Below are 25,877 nucleotides of genomic sequence, written 5' to 3' on the forward strand. Positions count from 1 at the left end.
ATTAATAATTATAATAATAATGATGATGATGATAATGATACCAATATAATAATAATAATAATAATAATAATAATCATAATCATCATCATAATAATCATACCAAAATAAAAATAAAAGTAATAGTAATAATAATAATAATAATAATGATAATAATAATAATAATAATAATAATTATTATTATTTATTTATTTTTTATTTTGTGTGTGTTATTGTGTATTATTATTTACTCGGATCATCTTTGTATTTTGCATTCAGGAAGACCCAGGAGTCCCATAAATCATTCCTGGCATGCACTAGGCTTTGTTTGTAATAAACTGTAATAAACCTAGAACACAGATTGCCGTTAAAAAATCATCTATGACACGGGGAAGAATTATTATCTTGTATATATAGCAAATATAAATGAACAGCTTTGATTTAAAGATGATATATGATTTCATTGTTCTTTTGTTACTCCCCATCTTACGACCTCAAATCAATGAACATATAAGTGTAAAGAGCAACAATATCACTGAATGTAAAGCATAAGCACAGCTTTATTCAGAGTAGCTATATTTACACTCAAGCCACTGTTCCCGCTGAGTAGGTTAGGTACAGGGTCGAGACAAGAGGGTACACAGTGAGTTTGTGTCTCTAATGATGCCTGACACGATCTGACAGGGCAACGTTTTCTCTGACCCTGAAAAATGCATGGGGGCTTTGGATATAATCCAACAATGATCTCATCTCTTTTGGAAGGCAGCAGCTTGTGCTAAATGGCTAGTTGTTGTTGTCTTTGCTGATGCTGATTCATAGTTCTTCTGTGTTATGTAATGGATAGAAGCTTTGTGCAAAGACTTGCTCTGTGCAAGGCCAGCCTCGTGCAGCATGTCCAATGTATCTTTAAGAATGTGCACAAGTACCTGATGTTGTTTTTTTCCAGGAATAAATATTGTAAGAATCTTAAGTCATGAGTCTAGTGGTCTTATATTCCTGTCATATTTTCTTCAGGAAAAAAAGCAGCACGAGTCATGGAATGCTCTGAAGTTATAAATAACAATTGCTTCTGCTCTGTAGTGGAGCGCAAAGCAGGAGTGAGAGAAATTTTGCAGGCACATCAGAGGATTATGTCCAATGGTCAGTCAGATTTGCTGCCAAGATTTTAGTGTTTCCATGTCTGCCATGGGCTGATTTGGCTCTAGATAAAGAGGATGGTGTGCTCAGGTATTCTTTGTGTCAGACAGTCTTTTGCAGACATGCATTTTTATTACTTGAATGCATTTGACTCATGCCAGTAAAATATCATCTGATATAATATTGATATCCAGAGTCAAGGATTTTTTTTAGGACTGTTTAATATGACAATATACAGTTGAAATAAGAATTATTAGCCCCCCGTTTATTTTTTTCCCCAATTTCTGTTTAACGGAGAGTAGATTTTTTCAACACCTTTCTAAACATAATAGTTTTAATAATAAGTCATTTCTAAAAACCAGGGCCAGACGGAATCTGTGGACGTTTTTTGCTATTTCTGCCGAGAATTTTGGTAAAAATCTGCGGATTTCTGCGGAATTATTTTGGGAGTATCCAGCGAAGTATCATAACTAAGACCTTAATATATAAAATAAAAAGTAATAAATTACTGAATAAAAACCGGAATAAATTCAGATTTACACATTTGCTCAAGTAAATAAACAGAATTAATGATAGGCTAAAAATCCGCGGAATTCTGTGGAAAATCTGCGGAAGTGTGCGCGCGCAGATTCCGTGTGGGCCTACTAATAACTGATTAATTTTATCGTTGTCATGATGACAGTAAATAATCTTTTACTAGATATTTTCCAAGACACTTCTATACAGCTTAAAGTACGTTTAAAGGCTGAACTAGGTTAATTAGGTTAACTAGGCAGGTTACTGTAATTAGGCAAGTTATTGTATATTGATGGTTTGTTCTGTTGACTATTGAAAACAAAAATAGCTTAAAGGGGCTTATCATTTTTCCTTAAAATAAAAACAGCTTTTGTTCTAGCCGAAATTTGAAAAATAAATCTTTCTCCAGAAGAATAAATATTATCAGACATACTGTGAAAATTTCCCTGCTCTGTTTTCCCAACATCATATGGTAAATATATTTAAAAAACAATCAAAGGGGGCTAATAATTCTGACTTCAACTGTATATATTCAATAGACTAAATAAAAATGATCTTATCAAATTGTGCTCTATCGTTTAATCTGTGGTTTCACAAAATACATAGGTAATATGTTTTCATAAATTATATAATCAGCGCAATATATTACACGCTGTTACAGGGATGCAGACAGAAACATGAATAACCACATCGCGGGAAAGTTGCATCTTGAAAGTGCAATGTTGACAACTGTTTTTTTTATATCCAATATTGTTTTTATACTGGATCTGTAATCCTTTTTTTTTACATTTGCCTTGAAGTCCTAAATAAAGTAAGGAAAATGATGGCATAAGATTGAGTACTTTTTTTGTATACAGTGCTAAGTATATATAAGTACGGTACACCCCTTATAAATGTATCTTTTAAATTTATATTTTTAATAGGAAGCTATACAATATTATATTTGTACATATACATTAGATTAGTCACCACTGAAGCCAAATTTGGAGGTTATCTAACAAAATAACGTACAATAAAAGTCTAAAAACTAGTACACCCAAATTTATATGTTATAGACAAATATTACACATTTTAAACAAGAGGAAAGGTCAAGAGAAGGTTGTACTTTGCTTTTGCAATTTTTTGCTTGAATTTAATAGTATTAATCTTAATTTTTTAAATATGTTTGCTGAATACTGATTACTATTTTAATAAATATATCTGTTTAATAAATCTGTTGTTTAAATGCACCAAAATACATTGCCTATATTCACTGAAAAAATATATAATATAAAAATATAAATATAAAAAAATAAAAAAATTTATTAATATACATTTTTTAAAAAGGGTGTACTCATTTATGCTTAACACTGTATACTATAAAATGTCAGAAAAAAACAGTCCTTTGCAATTGGTCTATATATAGATCCGTAATTTTAGATATTTATTAAGTGATTGAATTTAGAGAAGAGGTACTATATTGTGTGATATACATTGTTATCAGGATATGAAATGACTTATATTGACATGAGATTTTGTCATATCGTCTAGCCCCAACATCTGAAACTGTGTATCTGAAACTGAGAGAGAGTTTTGATACAATTTGATGTGATCTTGAACTGTCCATTTTGAAGAACTCTGTTTTGGCAGGAGCTACATTATAATGTCATGAATGTATAATTTGAGAATGAGTAATTATGTACAGCATCATACCTTGTTTAAGGCTGCACATAAAACTATAGCCAATTGGTTGATTTGCAATCACTGGTTTCCCACAAGTCTAAATATAAGCAGCTAAAGACATGTCTATGCAAATCTCTGCTGCTGTTGTGTAATTATGAAGATGTTTAGATTTAAATGATCTTTTGCCAAGTCGATTGTTCTTTAGAGCTGAAATTTGTTTTCATTTTTCATAGTTTCTTGGTAATACTCTGAAAATTCTTTCAAGCTCAGAACGTATCAATTTGTTACACAAAAGCCTGTTGCACAAAGCCACTTTAGGTTTTTAACCTTGTAAATTTGCATTTAATTTGAGAAAATAATAATAAGAGAATAAGTTTTTGTGCTAGAGAAGGTGGGATCTTTATTTTGATCTGTTTTCGTTGCCATGGCTAACCTGCTAGATCAGCTTTTATGCTGGGTTAGAGAGTGCAAACCCAAACCCAAACATCAGCTGAGAAGTGAATGACTTCTATATCTGTTGCAATAAAACCACTTCCAATCCCCTAGTGTCTTTTTGCTCATGATTAAAGCCTTAAAGCATTTTTTTTTTACCAAAATGGTGTCTTTTGTAGCAAATAATTTTTTTTACATTAGTGGTGTAACAGATCACAAATCTCACAGTTCGAATAATATAATGTTTTTTTGTTACGGATTGGACCATTTTTCGGATCAGCTAAAAAGGGGAAGAGACAAATGTAATTTGTTTTCCATTTATTACAATAAATAGTACTGCAAGAAACGTTTGGTTTAAACAAACAGAACCTAGAACCTGTAACTTTTATTAAAAATAAAATGAAGAAATAATCAGTAAAATAAATTAAATAAATTGTAAAAATATTTTATTTTTGTAAAAATAAAAATAATTTGTAAAATATTCTGTGAAAAAGTAATATTTACTACTACTGTTGCTGATAATGCTAAATGTGTAAATCTAACATTATAATTTGTACAACCCATATTTATTTTAAGTCTCATTTACAATGAATGATTCAGTTATTCACTCATAAATCTACGCCATCTATTGGTTGAATAATGTAATGGCTGCCTACAGCTTTCAACTTTAAACATCAAGTTATGACAGTAATTTTAATCTTTACTATAAACATAAGTGAATTTATCTAAATTATAAACTGTTGTACCAGTACTTTAGTGTTATTTAACTGTTTGTAACTTCATAACCATCTCAAAAGATTTGATTTTTGCATTTTTTTGTACACAGATTTGAATGCAACCATTCAAAGGATTAATAAACGGAGGCAAATCACCATCATTTATAATTTATGTTGCATGGGTGTTGAGATCCCAATCTTTTAATGATTAATTGTGCAGCTTACACTGAATGCATCAGTGCAGGCCAAGCAAGTAGTGACAGAAAACACCTTTAATAACCTAAGAAACCCAGCACATCCATACTAGCTAGCATGGTTCGGGATCGGTAGAGCTGCGCATCGATGGATTTATTCTTCAGTGCTTGGACTCTCAGTAGTGATTGTTAAACCACACTAAACTGAGCTAAACTGAACTTAAACACTAAAAACTGAACTACGCTGTTCCAATTAATCTTTTATGTGAAGCTGCTTTGACACAATCTACATTGTAAAAGTGCTATACAAACAAAGCTGAATTGAATTGAATTGAACATCCAGAATAACCCAGCACAACTTTATCTGTCAGCATTATATTTTACTGGAAAGCCTAAATGCTTTCATACATGTGATTTTAATGATGTGAGAGGTGATCTCTCTCTGACTGGTACTAATTTAGGATCAATCTACAACTCAATAAAAGTATTAATCCACAGTTTAAGCGTGTTCCGAACCGTGGGTTGTGATCCACGAATCAATTGATCAGTTACACCTCTAATTTATATTTGTGGATAAATAAATTATGATATGATATGATATGATATGATATGATATGATATGATATGATATGATATGATATTCAAGTAGTTATGAAATGTCAATAAACATTAATAATGGCTTTATATTAAAATTTACTTTTAAATATTTACATATACATTTTTTTTCATGTATAAAGCCTCTTTGAGCTGTTTGTGCTTTATTATTGAAATCTATTGATATTTTGCCTTAATTGTTTTCAGCATCAGCTGTGTTTGTTTCTGCCATGTAAATATGTAGATTCATTAATTTCTGAAAACCTCTTAATCTTTAACAGAGAAGTGTATCGAACTGACTGTCTTGCAAGAAATTATTCAAATTGACTCTCTCGTGTGTTGTGTGATTGGCTGTTTGCAGCATGTGTCACACATTCAGCTGCACAAACTCAGGATTAAACCCAGAGTTAAGGGAAAGTTTATAATTAAGCATTGAGAAAAAGCTTTACCTGATCTTGATTTTGTTAAGTTTTATTAACCCGAAACCAACCTGGAGTTTGTTCAACGACAGTATGTGCAACAGGCCTCTGCTTGTTTAAATTGAAATCTCTTGTGCTTCTTTTCTTCATAAAACTCAATGGGCAACACTGTTAAATTTTATTTACTTGTGAATTCAAAACTCCAGTCACAGATCTCATGTACTTCGACCTTTGTATCAGCTATTTGTGCAAACAAACAAACTGGATTCAGTCCTTTTGCTTTACAGCGTAAATGTGTATGCTAACTGTTTTTTGTTGTAAATAAAGACTTTGTAGTTTGGATCGTTCTTATTCTGTTCATGATTTTTTTTGTCCTGTTTATCCAGAGACACAGATGGTCAGTGCAGTCCATTCCCACTCGAGCAGTTTGAGGTCAGAGGTCACGCGGATAGAGAGTGTGTGCACAGACGACAAACATGAACAGAGTACGGCTGCGCAGAAAAGTCGCATGGACCAGCAAATGTCCACAGCATTGCATGGTATGTCCATACACACAATAAAATGCTTAATTGGATTTAATATTTTAATTTAATTAATTTTTTTTTTTAAGGTAAGTGGTTGCAAACAAATTTTATGGGCTGAATTTAAACAAACAGATTAAGTTTCTAACATTTCTAAATTTAATTAGTTTACTTAAATTCAGCCTGTATAAATTGTTTGCAACCACTCAACTTAAAACTAAAATTAGTAAATATAATGAATCTTTTTTTTCTTCAGTATTTTTACTATATTTTGCAGTTAGTTTATTTGATTGACCATTATAAAAAAGGCACTACTTGATTCTGATCTCCCTTTTGATGGATGTTTTTTTTTTTTTCACCAATAAACTCTTGTGTGACTGTCTCAGAAGAGCATGTAACAGATTAACAGCTTCAAGGCTCATGCTTTCAAGAGTCCAACTGCTCTCACCTGTCAAAATAAGAGAAATGTGGATAATAAGTGCCTTCACTGCATACATTGTTGAGGATACAGACAGTCAGAGGGAGCTTGTCCATCTGTAGGGCATGTTCTGGCAGTTCTCAGAACTGTTCTTTTTTCAGTCTCTGTGGAGAGGGGCGGCGATCCTCTTCGGTATTTGGCAGAGCGAAGCCTGTACTTAACATGTTTGCCATAGCTTTAGGCTGTGGGTTGTTTCTTTTGCTTCACATAGTTTTTTTTTTTTTTTGTCTTCCACAAATCATGTCTGAAAAGGAAATGTGTGTGTATATCTTGATATTAGTATTATATCTATTTTATTATATCTTAGTATTAAATATTATTATAGCTTATATTTTTATTTGTATTTTTTTTAACTATCACACTGTAAAAAATCTTGCTGCCTTATATTCTTTAGTTGAATCAAATGAACTTTTCTATTCATTTCAATTTACATCGATAAAACTAAGACTAAAAATATTAAGTTAACCTTTGTATAACTTAAAAAAAGGTTTAAACCTAACTAACTTTGTATAATAAGTTAAAACAACATAACAATGTTTGTTTTCTTGACTTTTTGTTAAAAAAATTTTTACAGTCAGTGCAGTGCTTGATTTTTATTATTGTTTTTTATCGGTTGAAAATGACAATAAGGGCTAGGTCTTCATGCCTATCAGATTTCTAAAAGTATTGTAGCCAGCTCTAGCTTATGGTCTTGATTAGCTGTTACTGGCTAACATGGATTCAGCTCGTTCATTTCCCATAACAGCAATAACACTGTATTTCATCATAAATCTTGATGTCAGCTTTATGCTTTTTTCAAATTTGATAGGGTGTGTTGATTTTTGTCACCATTTGTGGTTTTATAAAAAACTGTTGTTTGTGCAGCAGTATAGACTTAGAATATACTTTTTCACTGTACCTGGATAATGTAGATATTTGTACTCCACTTTAACGTGTAAAATGATAATAAAATATTTTTGTGTTCTTCTCTATTAGGCAGTCACAGCACCCTGAAGTCCATCATGAAGAAAGATGGCCATCAGGGACACAATGGCACAAAAAAGAACTTGCAGTTTGTTGGAGTAAATGGAGGGTAGGTTTTGTTTAAAAGCTTTTACACTTGAGAAACTCTTGTCTTTGAGTTCTTGTAACTACCTGGTGTGTACCTACCCAATTTCCATGAGCATAAGGAACTGTGTCATAGAAGAAATATTTTCCCCAAAAAAATATGATAGTGAAAGAAAACCCAGTGGTTTTTTTTTTTACATGACATCTTTAAGCAAACTATTTCTTTGAATTTTTGAGTTTAAAATATGTTATTATATTACTTGTTTTTTAGCTTAAACTGCTACAATAAAATAAATCTGTATTATTTACCTGTGGCACAGCATTTTTAAAATTAAATTAAATTTAAGTTAAGTTAATTTAAGTTAATTCTATATTATTTTAGTTAATTTTAATTTTTTTTAATTGTTTTTAATTTAATTTGTTTTAATTGATTTTTCATTTATTTTGTATTTATTTAAATGATATTTATTTATTTAATTTTATTTATTTTAATTAATTAATTAATTAATTTATTTATTTTATTGTATGTATTTAAAATAAATGTATTTAAATTTTAATGACATTTTTAGTTTTTATTTTCCTTTTTAGCAAGCTTATCATTTTATAACATATTTCATATATTTTTATGTACTATTTTATAAATATTTATATATTTTTTCATGGCAAAAAATAATTCATTAAAAATGCATTAAAACTCACAAACAAATATACACACAATAAATTACATTAAAAAAATAATAGTAATGTATGATAGCAATTCTAAAACTGATAAAATTGTAAATCTCTTTAAGTAAGTTCACTTAATTAAAATAATTAAATTGCTGTCATTGAAAGCGCAGCAGTTTGATAAATAATAAAATAATGCAATTTTGGAACATTTTTTTTTAGCTGATTTGAACTAATTGCCTATTTTAACCTCTTTTTCAAACATAAATATACACTAAATGTGTAATTTTACATATTTTTTTCTGCTGTTCAGCTATCAAAATAAATTTCTGAGCATAAGTTTTAATATGCATAGATTCAGCTGTGTGTTTTTCAATCTCCAGCTATGAGACGACGTCGAGCGATGACTCCAGCTCAGAGGAGAGCAGCTCTTCTGGGTCAGAGGATGAAGGGGAAGACAAAAACAAGACAGTAAATGTGAGAGAAAGGAGGAAAGAAGAATTCAGGAATAATGAAGCCGTGGATGAAGACAGAGACACTGAAGATTTAGGCCAGGATAAAAGGCAGAGGCAAGTATTGCCAGTAATTCTTAAATCCAGAGAATTCATTGCTTAGTGTTGCATCATTTATGACTCTAGACAAATTCAAGCATCTCCTGCTTCAGGACGAGAATTTAAGGTATTTTGAAAGTTATGTCTGCAGTGGAATATTTGAATATTTTTTAAAGGAGGGGATTAGATTGTTTGGAGGAGTGCTTGCTTTATATAGTGCTGTTGTTTCAGGTATGAGAATGAGTTCTGGAATTAACGATTCATTTTCATATCAGTTTATCATATCACACACTCTCCTTTTCAACTAGTTGTCAGATAAATATTTGAATATGCTAAATTTTAATTGATAAATAACTAATACATTTTAATAATCTCTAGATTTATAGAAAAAAATGCATTTATGCTTTGCATTTTAAGGTTTCCAATGTGAGTGAATCAAAGAAAATGCTTTAAAATGTTAGAATAATGACAAACAAAGATGCAAGTGAGGATTGGGCATTTAAATAAGAGCCTCATATTTGTTTAACCAGATAACAATACCGCAATGTCTGCTTTTTATGAAGACTTGTAAATTATTGTAAAATTATGTCAAAGAAAGAACGAATGAACTAAGGAGTGAAAGAATGAGAGAGAGCAGAATATTTTCTGTCAGAGCTTGATATAAAAGTCTTTCAGTTCTTAATTTATTCAATTCATCTTTATTTGTGTAGCGCTTTTACAATGTAGATTTTGTCAAAGCAGCTTCACATAAAAGATCATAGTAAATTGAAACCGTGTAGTTCATTTATGCACACTACTAATTTTTGATTGAGTAAAATGTAACATTAACTGAACATCTCCTTCTCAGTCCCAGCGGGTGTTTCTCAGGAGGGACTTCTGTCCTCTCTGCTTTGAATCTAACTCCTCTGAAGACCTAAAGATTTTTCAGAGGAGTTAGAGAGGGTCCAAAAGAGATGCTGTCAGATAATAGGTATGAAAGGTGTGAGGATGCCACCAAACATACTTTCACGAAAATACTCAATGGCAGTTTATCGCCACTGCATTGTTACCTGCCTAAGTCCCCAGTGTCATCCCACCTTCTGCGGCGACACAAGACATTTGCTTTACCCAGGAGTAAAACTATGCGTCATGAACTTTCCTTCATTCCTCATCCTCAAAAATTGTAGTATAAATTACTTAAAATTTATAGTTTTTAATATTTTTTAATTATTGTTTTTACTTTGTTCATCATGTTATATATTAGAATTTTTATTAGTCAAATATCAATGCGAGTGTTTGTTTGACACATTTCAGGGAATTGTGCTGCAATACCCTGTCCTGTCAAATTTTAACTAAACTAAACTAAATCTGTGTCAAATATGGTCTGCTAACCACATCAAAACCACATATGCTTTATTTGTGGTCAAGCCACACATTTATACATGTTATTGTTTACCAAATCCTGGTTAGTGCTCTAAAGTATCATGCATTTGGTAACTCTTTGTTTTTATTTTATTTATCTACCCAGGTATGAGCTGAGTGAGAAGATGCTTTCAGCATGCAACATCCTGAAATCCCACCTGAACGACCCCAAGGCTTTATCTAGTAAAGATGTGGTAAGAAAACGAACCCTAAGAGCACAAAAATAAGATCCATGACAAGTAAAATTACATTGCTTCTCTTATTTTTTTATTCATTTTGCTCAGTCAGCAGTTTTACCAAACAAACATGGACAAATTCGAAGCAGATTTGGGTTTTAGATGGTTCCTCATGCTGTGCTTTACCATGCTGAAGCAGGAAGGATACTGGCTTCTTTGTGGTTAATGCGGTGCAAAAGAATGTTGGGTCAACACTTATTTCTGCTAACCCTTGAACAGAGGGTCTGAGACGCACCCCTCTGTGTGCTGACAGGGCTACTGTTGAGTCCTGCCGCAAGTCAAAGCTCTGTTTGTCCTGGAGTTCATGAACGCTGAGTCTAATAATGGAGTTTTCACACTTGGAATGTTTGGTTTATATTAAAAAAACAAATTCTGGTGTGAATGCTCTGTTAGTCTGGTTCATTTTAGTTAGTGTGAACACTGGAAAAAACTTGACATCTAAATAAATCGAAACCACAACTTGCTGGCAGAAAATGTGCTAATAAAGAGAAGATTCTGCTGAAAAGTACTTGCATGTTTCTGTTTTAAAGGTCCTGTGAAGTGCTTTGAAATGTGCTTTTTTAATTAAAAATTTGGCATAAGCCTAAGTGAAACATAAAGAGTAGGCATAGAGTAGCTCCTGGCTTTTAAAAAAAAATAGTGTTAATAGTGTAGCCAATAGTGTTTTGTTTTATCACAGCTCTGCCAGTGAGAGTGGTTTAGCTTAAGCGCATCAAATGAAAAGAAAATTAAAAGCATCTTAAAGTGGGTGAGGCATATCAGATACTAGTGAGCATTTGATTGGTCAAGATTTGATGAGAAAATTAAATATGAGGTGACGTAAAAAATATAAAATTTTTTAAGGCGGAATTGACAAACTACAAGCTTTTGATGTTTACATCAGGTTCATATATTTTGTCACTGTTTCAGAGCACACCAGCTTATAGACATCCTTAAGACTAACATACTAATATGAACATCTATACTAAAAAAATGTATTTTAATTTTATGAGATTTTTTTACCTTTAACCCTTTCACACATACAATCACACTGGTGTGATCAGCATTGGATGGTCTCTGAAGTGTATAAACACACCGGTGCTAAAATTCAAATCTGACAGCGTGAACTGAGGCACAGAAAGAGGTGCGCAGCGCTTGTCATAAATCACAATCTATCCATGCTTTGAAAAAAATAACATTTATTTTAAGTTTCAGACATTCAAAAACACATAACTACAAACAAAACATGCCATTTAAGGTTTATAAAATACAAACAGGTGTCTATGGAGACGGCAATTATAATTCTTTTTTTTTTTTTACTATAACTAGACGATGTGCTATGTTCACATAAGATGCACTCTCTTTATGTTAATAGAATATTTTCTCTCTTCCTCTCCTAGATAAACAGTTGCTTGCCTTCTTGTAGTAAGTTATGAAATAAGTTCAAAAAAGTTTATTCAAAAAAGTTATGAATAAAAGTGATGTAAATCCAGCAGCTCAGATCTCCTTTGCGGTTATTGCTAGATGAGATACAGCTGCGATTGGAAGTTAACAAGAACAGTATTTATATTACTTATTCAGTTATGCATTGATTGTATTTTATTAGCGTCTAACCCTACACCTCAACCCTAAACCCAACCTCAATTTGTTGTAGAGTGTCACAAAAATTGTGCTATACTGATGCGAGTATCCTCAGCTGTGTCCCACTTCCTCTCCTGCAGCGCGGTGAAGTCTACCTGGGATAAGGCTGAGGAAACTCTCGTCAATGTAGCATAATTTCTGAGACACTGTGATTGACCCCAAAAACCCCTGCATTTGCAAAATCGTGCACTTTTTTTTTTCTCCAGGATTTTGCGAACCCAGTGATTTCAGTGGAGTCAGTCAATTTTGTCTTTAATTAGAGGAAAACTATTGAAGAAATGTGAAAATTAATTAAAGCAAAACCAAGAATTCCTATCAGACCCACAAATGAAAACACTTAAAGGTCCTTTGAAATTAAAGAGTTTTATAGATGTTCGTATTTTTGCAAAAGTTTTTGGGGTCCAAAAAATCTATCCATCCATCCATCCATCCATCCATCCATCCATATATACATATACATACATGCATACATACATACATACATACATACATACATACATACATACATGCATGCATACATATATATGTATGTATGTATGTATGTATGTATGTATGTGTGTGTGTGTGTGTGTGTGTGTGTGTGTGTGTGTGTGTGTGTGTGTGTGTGTGTGTGTGTGTGTGTGTGTGTGTGTGTGTGTGTGTGTGTGTGTGTGTGTGTGTGTGTGTGTGTGTGTGTGTGTGTGTGTGTATGTATAGATAGATAGATAGATTTATTTCTGCTTTGTCTTTTTATGATTCTTAAATGTTTCCTGTGATTTTGGGGTTAAACAGCACTATCACTGTAACTCCCCTGTACATATTCCTACTGATCTTGGTGTATAATTGTTTCTGATTCCAGAGGCCGTGTGTGAACACCGTGCAGCATGAGTGGTTCCGAGTATCCAGTCAGAAGACGGCTGTGGCGGAGATGGTGGAGGACTATCTGAATGCGTTCAGAAGCATCTCTCCTGCCCTGCTGCAGCACATTGTAAACATGGCCGATGGCAACGGCAACACCGCCCTCCATTACAGCGTGTCCCATTCCAACTTCCACATTGTCAAGAAGCTACTGGAAGCTGGTTAGTACTGTATATGGGAGTCTCTATTTCAGCATTTTTCTTTTAAAACTGCTTATGTTTGGTAAGTGTGAAGGCAGCGTGACTGAATGGTAAAACTTTATAGTATATTGCTGTCATAAATCAGAACTGTGGATTCAAATATACTGATTTGATTCAGTTCTGATTCACAAGCTCTTTTTTCAGTTTGATTACATTTTTTATTTCATTATTAAATGTAAATTAAATACCAGTGCTATTTGTATGTAAGCTAATAGCTAATTCTCCGTCCACATACAGAATCATTCTGTTTGATTTTCCACTTTTCCTTCTCCAAAAAAGTACCAAAGAGCTCTATGAATACCCTATGATGAGGTGCCTCGACTCCTGCAAATAAAAGCCCATTATCCCATCGCCTTTGTGCTCCTCTACTATCTGACTCTTTTCGAACGGCCCTCATTGTTTCAATTGTCTGCTTCCATTCTCATTCTCCTCTGGCCATCTTTGGCCTCATTGCCAGTCAGTGAAGCCCCGCTTTGCTCCTTCTCTTCATCCACAATCCATGACTCTCCTTCTGAATAGCCTGCGTGTCCCTTCTCTGAAGTTCAAACAATAGAAGACCTCCTTCCAAATGCATTACTCCAATGGTGGGCTCAGCGGTGTTTCTGATTCCCCTGCTCTCTCTGTTTCATCACAGATGTCTGCAATGTCAATCAGCAGAATAAAGCAGGCTATACGCCCATCATGCTCGCAGCGCTCGCCGCCGTAGAGGCTCCGAAGGACATGAGGGTGGTCGATGAGCTGTTTAGTAAAGGAGATGTCAATGCGAAGGCCAGCCAGGTCAGTGGGATACTAAAATTGTTTGAGCATTGATTTAAATAAATGCTTGGGGCAGGTTGTATTTATGTTTGAAGAAGTGTATCATCAATTATATGAATTATTGCACAAATTTACATAACACTCTACAAAATTCTGCATTATTTCAATACAGTTTTGAGCAAAATATGCACAAAATCAATTAAGTTTAATGCTTAATCCAGTCTGGATTGAAATAGTACAGTATTTTTTGGAATTAAGTCCAGAGTTGGCAAATAAACAATTGACAATGGTATGTTTACATATATAAGTCTAAACCCTATTAACATTTGACTTAGTGGTCAGTGTCTAAACTGTTTTCTTTGATGCAGGCTGGTCAGACAGGGCTGATGCTGGCTGTCAGTCATGGCAGAATGGACATGGTGAAAGCTCTGCTAGCCTGTGGTGCGGATGTCAACATCCAGGACGACGAGGGCTCGACCGCGCTCATGTGTGCCAGTGAACACGGCCATGTGGAGATAGTGAAGCTGCTGCTGGCTCAGCCAGGCTGTGATGCCACTCTCAGTGATAATGTGAGTCCCCACAACCCTTCCCAAGTCTGTATGTATGACATGTCAGATTCATTTCACATACTAGATGCTTGTATTCTTGTGTTGTGTAGGACGAAAGCAACGCATTGTCTATTGCTCTGGAAGCAGGACATAAGGACATCGCAGTCTTGCTGTACGCTCATATGAACTTCTCCAAAGCTCAGTCACCAGTGAGTGATCGTATTTTTACATTCAGCCGATTCATAATGCAGTCATTTAAACCAGTTAGTTCTGTTCATTCTTGTTTATTTTCAGCTGTGAAACAATGGTCTGGTTTACCTCGTGACAAACTAATTAATGGCAAAACGATTCAAAGCATGTGTGTACGATGCAAGAACTATCTACTGTATGTGTGGTTAAAAAAAAAATCAGTCAGTGTGTTTACAGTATGTTCATGCTGTTCTGATGATTGCATTCTGAATCACACTCACTGTATGTGATCCCTTACATACAGATAAATCCCAAGTGGGCTTAAGGGGTTAATTAACCCAAAAATAAAAATTCTGCTATTAATAACTCAGCCTCATATCATTCCAAACCCCTGAGACATTCATTCAACTTCAGAACACAAATGAAGATATATTAAGTAAGATCTGAAAGCTCTCTAGTCCTCCATATAGTAGGGACCCTAACTTCCTCAAAGTAAAGACAAATACTTATAACATTAGCAGTAGCGGTTTTCCACTCGCCGCTATTGTTGGTAGAGTGATCAAGTTTATATACACGTACATGCCAATAAAGTCTTTATTTTGTTCTCCAATAAAGCTTATCTCCAGAAAATGTAGCTATGAGCATTGATGTTTAAATATTTCTGAAGTTTTTTATAAATATTTATGACCTTTGATGCAACCGAATTCAATAGACTACTACTGTATGTCAAAACTGTTTGCTACCTAGCCACACGCTTACCCCTTTCCTTTCCTGTGCGTTTGAACACAGAGGTTATTATTTGCAGTCTTGTGAAGCCAATGGGAAAATCTTATGGGGATTTTATCAAGGTAACCAGTTTAATGCTAGCATGCCTACAAGGTGACATCGTTCATCCACTCTATGCAGTACTGTCAGATATGCAGAATTATACTGCCACCCAGTGGCTAAATGCTATCTTGCAATGTATGGTCAAACGTTTTCAAGACGGTCCAAATACCTACTGTTGTTTAATTGGACTAATGTCAAGCCACCGGAATAATTTTGTGTGCACATCAAACAGAACTAATGACTTTATTCAACAGTTTTCTCCTCGTTGTCAGTATAGTGTCACGTTTACTCGTTACGTTTGGTCGTTCTGCTGATGCATTACCTCTAATCCATGCTTTTTTTTTTAAAGAGGGAAAATTGTGCATGGGCATTCAGGAGTGAATGTATCACTGCACAGTACTCGTGAACGTACACAATATACTAAGGAGAAAAAACTGTTAAATAAAGTCATTATTTTTGTTTTATGTGCACAAGGATTCACGTATAGTTCTATTTAAACCACTAAAGGCATATGGTCTGTTTTTTGAGGATGTTTTTGGGTATTTTTCTGGACTTTAAGCAAGAACCGCGCTCTCTAGGGAGAAGGAAGGAGCTCTCAGATTTCATCTAAAATATCTTATAATATGAAGGTAAGGTCTCAGTTTAGAATGACATTAGTAATTAAGGTCGCGTTTTATATTAGGGGGCCTTAACTACTATGTACTTGCATAAAAAACTAAATACAATGGACTTTATGTGTTTATAATGTATTGCAGAACACTTCTGGTGGGGTATGGGTAGGGTTAATAACAGGTTTGCTGTTATCAATAGGGTTAAGGTGTAAGGGATGTCAACAGTGTAATTAAAAATGTAAGAAATTGCAGAAATTAATTAAACATGTAAATTCATGCCGGTATTTTATCAATCATAAGTACAATGTAAAAACATGTATTTACACAATAAACACATTGTAACAAATTATTAATTTCAGTCTAAGTCCATATTAGTTAAAGGCACCTAATATAAAGTGGGACCGTTAATAATAACGTAATTTTCATTTTTTTGCGAACTAACCCTTTAAAAAGCCATGAAATTCCCAGGACCAGGATTAACAACCACTGCTTTTTTTCTATATTTTTATACCAATTTAGGTTTTCTTTGCTTTCATATTTTTTATCAACATGTTTTCTGGAAATTAATCCTCGCTCCTGTAAACCGGACATTGCAAAGGTTTTGAAAACATTTTAAATGTCTGTATTTCAGTTTCCCTCAATACATATCAAGTTCCTTTTGAATTGAATACAATTGAAAGCAAAAAAAAGAAAAAAAAAAGAATGTACAATCTCATTAAATAACAAGCAGAAATTATAGTGGCTTTCTATTTAAACAGCTTTACAATAACAGTCAAACTGTTCAAAAAAGTTTTATTAATTCCCATACCTTCTATTAATATTCTAATTATACATTTATAGTTCAAGGAACCTACAATAATGTATATAATTGTATGTGTTTCTTGATATAATCACCCTTTTTACTCCATCTTTTCAATCAGTGCCAGTTAATCTGTCAGTTACAGGAATCTTGTGCAGACAAGGAGTTGAGTATATAATCAATAGAATTGTACCAACCAACATGTTTAGACCAATGGTTGAAGACAATGTCTCATCATCTGTTTGTATGCCTGCATAAATACTGGCCTCAACGATCTGCATCTTGAGCAACCAGAATAAAACTTCTTGTGTTTCTTCTGTATCGATCCTTTGCTGTGAGAATATTACATATTTGAAATCGAACATTCCTGTTACTTAGAATAGTTTTTTTTATATATTCTGACACAGCCTAAACAAATTTAAGGAGAAAACTAGTGTCACTCTTGTTCAGCACCTGTATATTTAACTTGCTTGACTTTAATTCTAGTATACTGGTTTTGCTATGGAAACATCTACAGCACATTTCAGGCTATTACAAATAAGTTAAAAAACAGAGATAGAAGTTTTTGCACAACTAGCACTGTACAGAGGAATCAGGGACAAATGGCATCAAAAATAATCGAAAATGTTGAACTAAATATATTACTATTAAATTTGAATGTAAATGAAAGTGGGATTTGACATGATCTTACAGCCATACCTTAAAATAATCCATGTTTTTGCAATGTCAATTTAATTTATCCTCTTAAGGCCAAAGGTGTTTTCTTTACAAGAATTCTTTTTTCTCTTTACTATTTGGGCTTATTGGAACCTAATTAGAATAAAAATCTTTTGATATGATGTACTTTTAGAGAAAAATGATGTCCATATACGTGAACTTGTGGTCCGAATTTACATAAAACACTTTTTCCTGATTTTTTTTGATGCATATAAAACATTGAATTTTTTTTTTAACTTGCCTTGAGTATCAGAGAGTAAAAAAAAATTATTTCCCCATTTTGGACAGTTAAAAATAGGGTTTGGGACATTTCATGTTGCAAAACATTTGCAGGATGTCACTGTATGTCTATAACAAAATATAAAACATTCAAAGTGTTTCAAATAGCCACTTAAGAGCTAAAATGTGCTGTCCATGTATGTGGACACTCAAGCCCTAGGAGGTTATATTAAAAATTTTAAGTATTTTTAATCATATTTCACTGTTTGCAGTTTATTGTATCGTTTGATTGAAATAAATGATTAATTATAAATACCTAAATGACAACACATTCTAATTTCAAAGCTAAAAAAAAAAAACAAAAAAAAAAAACATGGTAACTATTAATTCCAGAGCATCAAATTGTCCGTCTCTGGTAAACTGTTGATCTGTTAGACCAGGGGTCACCAATTTTGAACCTGGAGGGCCGGTGTCCCTGCAGGGTTTAGCTCAAACTTGCCTCAACAAACCTGTCTGTCTGTTATACTGTTTCAAGTATACCTAGTAAGACCTTGATTAGCTTGTTCAGGTGTGTTTGATTAGGGTTGGAGCTAAAATCTGCAGGACACCGGCCCTCCAGAAACAAGTTTGGTGACCACTGTGTTAGATCATTTCAGTTCAAAATCACAATTTTTATCACAAACTTTGTATTAAGAGTGTTAAGTCTGAAGGAAGCCTTGTATAATGATTCTAGATGAGTGTTAGAGTCCTGTTTGTCTCAGCTTATAATAATTACAGCTTTATGTCTTTCGTGCTTCACAGGGAACTCCTCGACTCGGAAGGAAGACTTCACCCAGCCCTACAAGAAAAGGTCCTGTTTGATTTAGACAGCTTCTACAGCACCCATCTGAGCTGCTATTCCTTCAGGTTCTGTCGTGCCTACCATTTTCATCAGCTAGAAACCAAATCCACAGCTAAAAGACTGAAAACTATCTTCAAACCTCAACTAATGAATAGTAGGCAACTATACTGAGCACTTTCGCAAAACTTCTCCTCGGTTATGTCTTTCTCTTTGGCTTTCAGATTATTGTACAAACGGACTTGCTAGCTAAAAATCTGTTGATGTTTTTTTTAACATTTTAAACCTTGAATCCGTACTCACCCTGAATGTATTCTCAGCCTGAAATCACCAGCATTATTTTGTCAGAGCTATAGACGTCTACTGGAACGCGGCTATGGAGTTGCCTTGTTATTATCCTATAAAGGTTAAATTGTTTTTAATAATATATGAATATATATATTTGTATTCTTCCTCTTTAAAGTGATATAAAGCTTATCTACAGTCCATTTTATGGTCTTTTTTTTAAGAATCGATAATTTATAATTCCAAGTTGTGGCCAATGTTGCCTGATAATGAGCTTTATATTTGAACCATGTAAATGCTGCCCAGTATTTTCAGCCTTTTGGGGTTTAAGTCGCTTTTTCTTTATCGAACCCCCCTCAGAGATGTCCAGTATATCAGAGGTTGAAATACAGATATATTTGAAACATATATTTTTTAGATCGAATACGGTCCTTACTTTTATACTTGCCATTTTATCTATTTAAAAATCGCAGTATTTAGGAAAATTCAGATTTTGCTTCATAACATGAAGTTATATATTTACCAATTTAAACGTTTTTATCGGAAGTAATTGTATTTCGTTGTATATAATGTATGTTTGTGAAATGTCGAGACAGTAGCTTTGACTGGTCTTTATGTAATAAACTGTTAGATCTAATATGTGGATTTTTCATGTACTCACAAATAGAACTTTCAGTAGTAGCCTGTAAGTTGATAATAAAGTACTAAAATGACTTTACCTTGTGCTCTGTTTTTCAGTGTTTTCCCTCTGAAACATCTAGTTTCTGTAGTGCAATTTAAAACATACAATGTCTCCCTCTACTGGCAGTTTTAGGTAACACACATTTCTAATGTATTTAAGTTGCTGTGTGGGAGTCTCTCCTCAATTTAGGTTATATTATTTGAATAGATATTTATTATTATGATGAATGATCATTTAAAATTAATGTACTTTTTACATGGGGTAAAGACATTTTTATTCACGTCAATTAAAATGTACAATAGTGAGTTTATACTAAGATAGCATGTTAAATGCAAGTTAACTGTCTACTTTAAAATAGCTTTTCAAAGAGCTTTTGTGATAATAAAATTATACAATATGAGGTTAGTAATATTCAATCATTATCCCGCATAACCAATATATTTATAAATGAAACATTATGACTGATTGTGCTCATTACCCTTTCACTGCCAGCTCTACCAAATGCTTGACCATATTTTGACTGTTTTTATTAATGGTTTACACACAAAGCATTGTTGGTTTACATAAAAATCTAACAAACTAAATCCTGTTGCACTACTACACTTGATTTTGGTTTTATTGTAAAAAGAAAAAAACAACAACAACAAAACATGTTAAATGAAAATCTAAAACAGTTTATGTCATACTTGAAAAAATAAAAGCCATTTAGTATTTAAAACATTTTATTTTGAACATTTTTTAAGAAATTAGTCTTACACTGACTTCATATTTTCAGACTTTTGTATTCATTTCTGTATTAATTCCGGTACTTTTACTTTTACCATAAACCGACATGTCAACCATTTGGTAGAGGCTGATATTTTAGAAATTATGGAATGTGTTGAAAAAAAAACTGCATTGAGTGTGTTAACATATTTCTATTTAATCATTTAAAAATGTTAATAATTATATTCCTCCTAATACAGGATTGGATGCAGTATTAAGTATTCCTTTACATTTGAAGGGAGTAATTTCTAATGTACATAACACTTTGATGTCAATAAAATTGTTTTAATCTAGATAAAATACATGCTGAATGGTCAAAGGATTTGGGAGTGGATATTTCAGATGAAACCACAGACTTCACTACAGTAAGGCTAGACTTTCCAAGACATACACATAAGTGACACATGTGAGTGATGCCATTTTGCTAAAGCAGATTTGGCTCATATGTTTTGGGCTTGCCCCAGGATGTTTGATTATTGGACAACTATATTTAAAATTCTGTACAAAGCACATTATAAAGACATTAGGCCTAGCTTTGAAATGGCTATTTTTGGAGTACTTGAACAAGGTACTGTCATGTCCAATAATTATCAATAATTATCTTATGCCTTCTCTTGTCTTATGACTCGGAGAAGAATATTGCTTGATTGGAAATCAAGTAAACCACCTTTAGTTTCTCTCTGGTTTAGTGATATGATAATGTTTTTAAGATTGGAGAAAATTAAATAGAGGATCTACTCAACATTTTTATACAGTATGGAATCCAATGATCTCATACTTTGAAAAAGGCGTAACACTACTAATAAGGAAATTAAAAGGTCTATGCTTAAAAGGATGATGCAATCAAACTCATTGGGCAAACATTACTGGTAAATACTTCCTTATTGTACTATCAAAACTTTGTGAATATGTAAATATTTAATTTAATATATTATTATTAATATAATTATTATTATTTTAATTGTTTATTTTTTGATAAATATTGGATGATCATGGGGAAAATTTTAACTAAAAAAAAGAAAAAGTATTGTCAAGTCTTTGTATGTATCATTTCACCTTGTTTTTCTTTCAATAACAATTACGTTAAAATGTTAATTTCTAAAATTCAAGTTGGTAATACTAAGTATTTTACAAAAATCTAAAATATAGCTGTTTAATATATATAGATCTACATATTAAACAGCTATGTTTTAGATTTTTGTAAAATACTTAGTATTGCTTAATATTAAATATTAGTATTTATTTCTGAGAGTGTATGTCTGATAATATTTTTTCGGCTAAAATAAAAGCAGTTTTAATTTTTATTTTAAAAACCATTTTAGACAAAATTATTAGCCCCTTTAAGCTAATTTCGTCCCCAATAGTCTACAGAACAAACCATCGTTATACAATAACTTGCCTAATTACCCTAACCTATAGTTCACCTTATTAACCTAGTTACGCCTTTAAATGTCACTTTAAGCTGTATAGATGTGTCTTTAAAAAATATCTAGTAAAATATTATTTACTGTCATCTTGACAAAGATAAAATAAATTAGTTGTTAGAAATGAGTAATTAAAACTATTATGTTTAGAAATATGTTGAAAAAATCTTCTCTCATTATAACAGAAATTGGGGAAAAAGTTAAACCGAGGGGTGAATAATTCAGGGGGGCTTATAATTCTAATATATATATATATATATATATATATATATATATATATATATATATATATATATATATATATATATATAAACAACTAGATTAGATTTAAATCTCACATTAAAGCTCACAAATTGGATTGGCTCTGCTATAGTCCTTGGTAGTGAGTTTAGAGAATGATTGTCGATTTGGGACTTTCCCAGCAATGCTAACAAGGCATTTCAGAAATGGACTATGCACATTTTTTTTTTCTTCCAATTTCATGGTTATTGTTAGCCCCTGCTGGTTAAGAACGTAACTGCACCCCCAAAACGACTGAATTTGCCTTTTAAAAACTACAGTTTAGGCCAAACTCAATTCCAACGTAATTTTTTACAAACTGAATGAGAAATGTCAGATATACAATCAATCAAATATAAAGCCATAAATTTAAATTAAAACAAAGCAAACTAACAAAAAATGTATAAAATAACAACAAAAATAATCAACGTGCTGACATCAAATAAAGAGGTAAATCAAACCATATTCTTAAAACAAATCATACAATTGTTTAGCCTTCTCACCCCTTCATTATTTTTAAAGCCTCTGCATAGATGGAAAAGTCTTTTTTAAAGACAATCAAATGAAGCTGTCTTCAAAATTTTTCATTTATGAATGAAGAATTTGAGTAAAAAAGTAAATAACTTCCAGTTACGTCATCATTTTGTTGTTCAAATGTACTACCAATTTCACAATGTCCCAACAAATAGAAGGAAACATTGACATATGTTGTTTTATCCAGTTGGCCACATTAGACCAGAAAGAAAACGACTGAAGTCATCTACTGATTTTATTACAATTCGAATGTAGTTCAACTATATAGTCTCTTTTCACTAACTTTTGTAACTACATTTAAACCCACATTGTATGATGCCTATTTCCTAACCTACCTGATTTACCGGATTTGGATTAATAATTTATTTATTGTTTGTTTGTTTGCAAACTAAAGTGCAATCAAATGATTAAATGTCTTGTTGTGGTAATTACAATTTAAAAAAAAAAACTTTCCGAAAATAATTAAGTAATTAATTTCCCGAAGCTCCGGATCTCCAAATAAGGTATTGCCCCTAAAAAGTACAACAATAAGGCAACTTTATTCAAGTTTAAATATTAGTTTCATACATCTATTTTTGAATGTTGTTTTATGTGTTTAAAAAAGTAGGCCTATTTAGATTTAAAAAAAGGTTTATTGTTTTAACACCAAAAGTATTATTACTTTTTCTTCTTGGTGTTTTAATTATGTCGCTGTTATTTATAAAGTAGGCCTACCACTTTTTAACATGGGTGACGGGGAGGACATTTTAAAATCAAATCAGGCAGGATTAAAACAAGCTAATATGAACCAAAATATAACAAATGGGCTGCAGCTTTTATAAAACAATAGCAGCCTTAAACACCCTTTATTGTGGTGTTTGCTCGGTGTGTTGTGATATCATGAGGCGCTTTGGGAGTCTCAGTGTGAAGGAGCGGACATCATCATCATCATCCTCCTCTTCTCCCACGAGCTCTGGAATGCACAGGTTCCTCGTGCCAACACATGCGCCCATTGTAACGTTATCAAACCTCAGACCCTATTTATAAGCGCCGATAATCCCCATTCAGAGCAGAGCAGACTGGCCATCACCATTAGCTGTCAGGATGAGTGAAGAAGAGCAGACTAACGGGTCGCTGTCCATCAGGAAACCGTCCCGGATGCCGAAGTGCTCTCGCTGCAGAAACCACGGCTTCGTGTCACCGCTGAAGGGCCACAAACGCTTCTGTAATTGGAGAGACTGCCAGTGTCAGAAATGCAGACTCATCGCCGAGAGACAGCGGGTCATGGCTGCCCAGGTAACTTAGACATCCTCGACAAGGCCATGAGAGGTCATTTTGTATTTTGTATAACGTTTTTCATTATTATATATTATTACCTCGTATATACAGCTATCACGTGTTTAATTTCGTGTGCGTTGTTTACAAACACAAGTTACTCTGTATTTAAGTATTACTATAACACCGCCGTCGAGTTTACAAATAATTTAATTGTTTGCTACAGTTGTCTTGATAAATTGTTTATATTCATAGTAAAGTTTGGTCGGTTAGCTACATTGTTGACTGCTTCGGCTAGCTGCAGTTTGGCGCCGTTTTTATCAAGACAGTGACGTTACAAAAACACCATTTATTTTCATGTAAAGTTAACTTATTACAATTTATTTAAACCACGTTTAAATGCCTCGTGCTAATTTTGTTACCTAGAGGGTGAATTTGGGGACTTCATTTGACTTATTTTGTCGTGTTAGGTGGCGTTACGGAGGCAGCAGGCCCAAGAGGAGGAGATGGGCATCTGTAGCCCGATTAACCTTTCCGGTTCAGACACTCTGGTGAAGAACGAGGCCGTGGGTGAAAACGTGTTTACTCTCAGCTCAGGACCGCCATCACCCGCCAGCAGCAGTGCCACCGCCTCTCCAACCAACCTAGGTGAGGAAAACACCTTAGTAACGATTTAATCATAAGAAATATTTAGCAGGAACTTTTCGTATTCCCTTGCGGAAATTAAGCATGGTTTTACTTAAAAAAACAACAACCTTGTTGTTTGTAGTGAAGCACAGTTAACCTCAAATTAACCACGCGTTTGCTCGTTTCACTGTTTACCCGTGTTTTTTGTATTAAACGTGTGGTGGTACACATGCTAATCAATATGTAATTAACATGTTAAGTACACGTTTACTATAATTAAACCATTGATTTATTTTATTTTTATGAGGGATTGTTTCAAGGTAATTTTCGAGTTACACAAATGTGAGTTTAGTATTAAATGGTGATTCTTAGTAATTGAGAAGATTAGTTTTAGTATCAAAATTAATGATGTAAATTCATACAAGCAACAATTCTTATAGTGTAATATACAGCTTTAAAACCACATCAGAGATTACTACAGGGTAGGATGGGCCTCTCTTTAGAACATTGTGAATTTACTTTTATTTATTTGTTATTGTAGGTAACGCTTTATTTAAACAATTAATAAAATGTTGGGAAAAAAGATAAACAAAAAAATCTGAAGCTGCTTTAATTTTTTATTATTATTATTTTATAGTGCATTTGGTTGAATCACAAATGATGACAAAGCAGAATCCTAGTAATATAGATTTATCTGACTGTGATTAGGCTGTCATCTCACTTCACAGGACTTCTTACTTCAGAATAGATAACACAAATGTAAAACATGAATGCGTGCACACACCTCTGATTAACAAACACAAGCAAAAAAATCTACATATATCAATCTTATAAGTTACTCTTAACATAGTTTTCCGGAGATTAGCTGACCCCCCAAACTGTTTCACCTTGCAATAACTCACAAATTCTGATATTCGGATGAAATCTGCTATTTACCAAAATTTCTAAGGTGGGAAAATTTTATAATATGTAGCATATGTCGCAATGTGCGCATCGGCAATAGTCACATCGCAAGTTATGCAATGCTGAATTATAGTTGACCAGGAGACACAGAAAAAAAGCATGTTTGGAGGTGTAACAAAGATTATTTTTTTATTATTATTTATACGATTTATGCAAAACAAAACATTTTTTTTTCTTTTTAATTTTTTTATAGTCCAAATATCTACATTTCAAAGTGAAAATGAGATTATTTTAATTACCCCATTGGCGGATAATTGAATTTGTTTTAAGAAAAACTATTCTTAAGGCAAAAATAC

The 25,877-nt window shown here is 32.9% G+C and overlaps 2 protein-coding genes across 7 annotated transcripts in view; both read left to right on the forward strand.

Moving 5' to 3' along the window:
- kank1a (KN motif and ankyrin repeat domains 1a) overlaps positions 1–19,868 on the forward strand; it is a 98,239-nt gene extending 78,371 nt beyond the window's left edge. For 3 of the 5 annotated variants that reach the window (XM_087252870.1, XM_087252868.1, XM_087252869.1), the window contains 9 exons: positions 6,033–6,185; positions 7,621–7,717; positions 8,742–8,927; positions 10,417–10,504; positions 13,005–13,224; positions 13,898–14,040; positions 14,388–14,588; positions 14,678–14,776; positions 18,732–19,771. In XM_087252870.1, coding sequence (XP_087108996.1) covers positions 6,033–6,185; positions 7,621–7,717; positions 8,742–8,927; positions 10,417–10,504; positions 13,005–13,224; positions 13,898–14,040; positions 14,388–14,588; positions 14,678–14,776; positions 18,732–18,791 — 1,247 coding nt within the window. In that variant the 3' untranslated portion in view covers positions 18,792–19,771. Of the gene's footprint in view, positions 1–6,032; positions 6,186–7,620; positions 7,718–8,741; positions 8,928–10,416; positions 11,390–11,429; positions 12,017–13,004; positions 13,225–13,897; positions 14,041–14,387; positions 14,589–14,677; positions 14,777–18,731 lie in introns of those variants that run through there. The other 2 variants (NM_001365257.2, XR_015490584.1) reach the window with 2 other exon arrangements.
- A 3,917-nt stretch (positions 19,869–23,785) lies between these two features.
- The window catches only part of dmrt1 (doublesex and mab-3 related transcription factor 1), a 45,308-nt gene continuing 43,216 nt past the window's right edge, over positions 23,786–25,877 (forward strand). The window contains exons 1-2 of one of the 2 annotated variants that reach the window (NM_205628.4): positions 23,786–24,012; positions 24,462–24,639. In NM_205628.4, coding sequence (NP_991191.2) covers positions 23,821–24,012; positions 24,462–24,639 — 370 coding nt within the window. In that variant the 5' untranslated portion in view covers positions 23,786–23,820. Of the gene's footprint in view, positions 24,013–24,461; positions 25,194–25,877 lie in introns of those variants that run through there. The other variant, NM_205761.4, reaches the window with a different exon arrangement.

The sequence above is a fragment of the Danio rerio genome, chromosome 5 (genome assembly GCF_052040795.2).
Source record: "Danio rerio strain M-AB ecotype USA chromosome 5, GRCz13ab, whole genome shotgun sequence".
Classification (NCBI taxonomy): domain Eukaryota; kingdom Metazoa; phylum Chordata; class Actinopteri; order Cypriniformes; family Danionidae; genus Danio; species Danio rerio.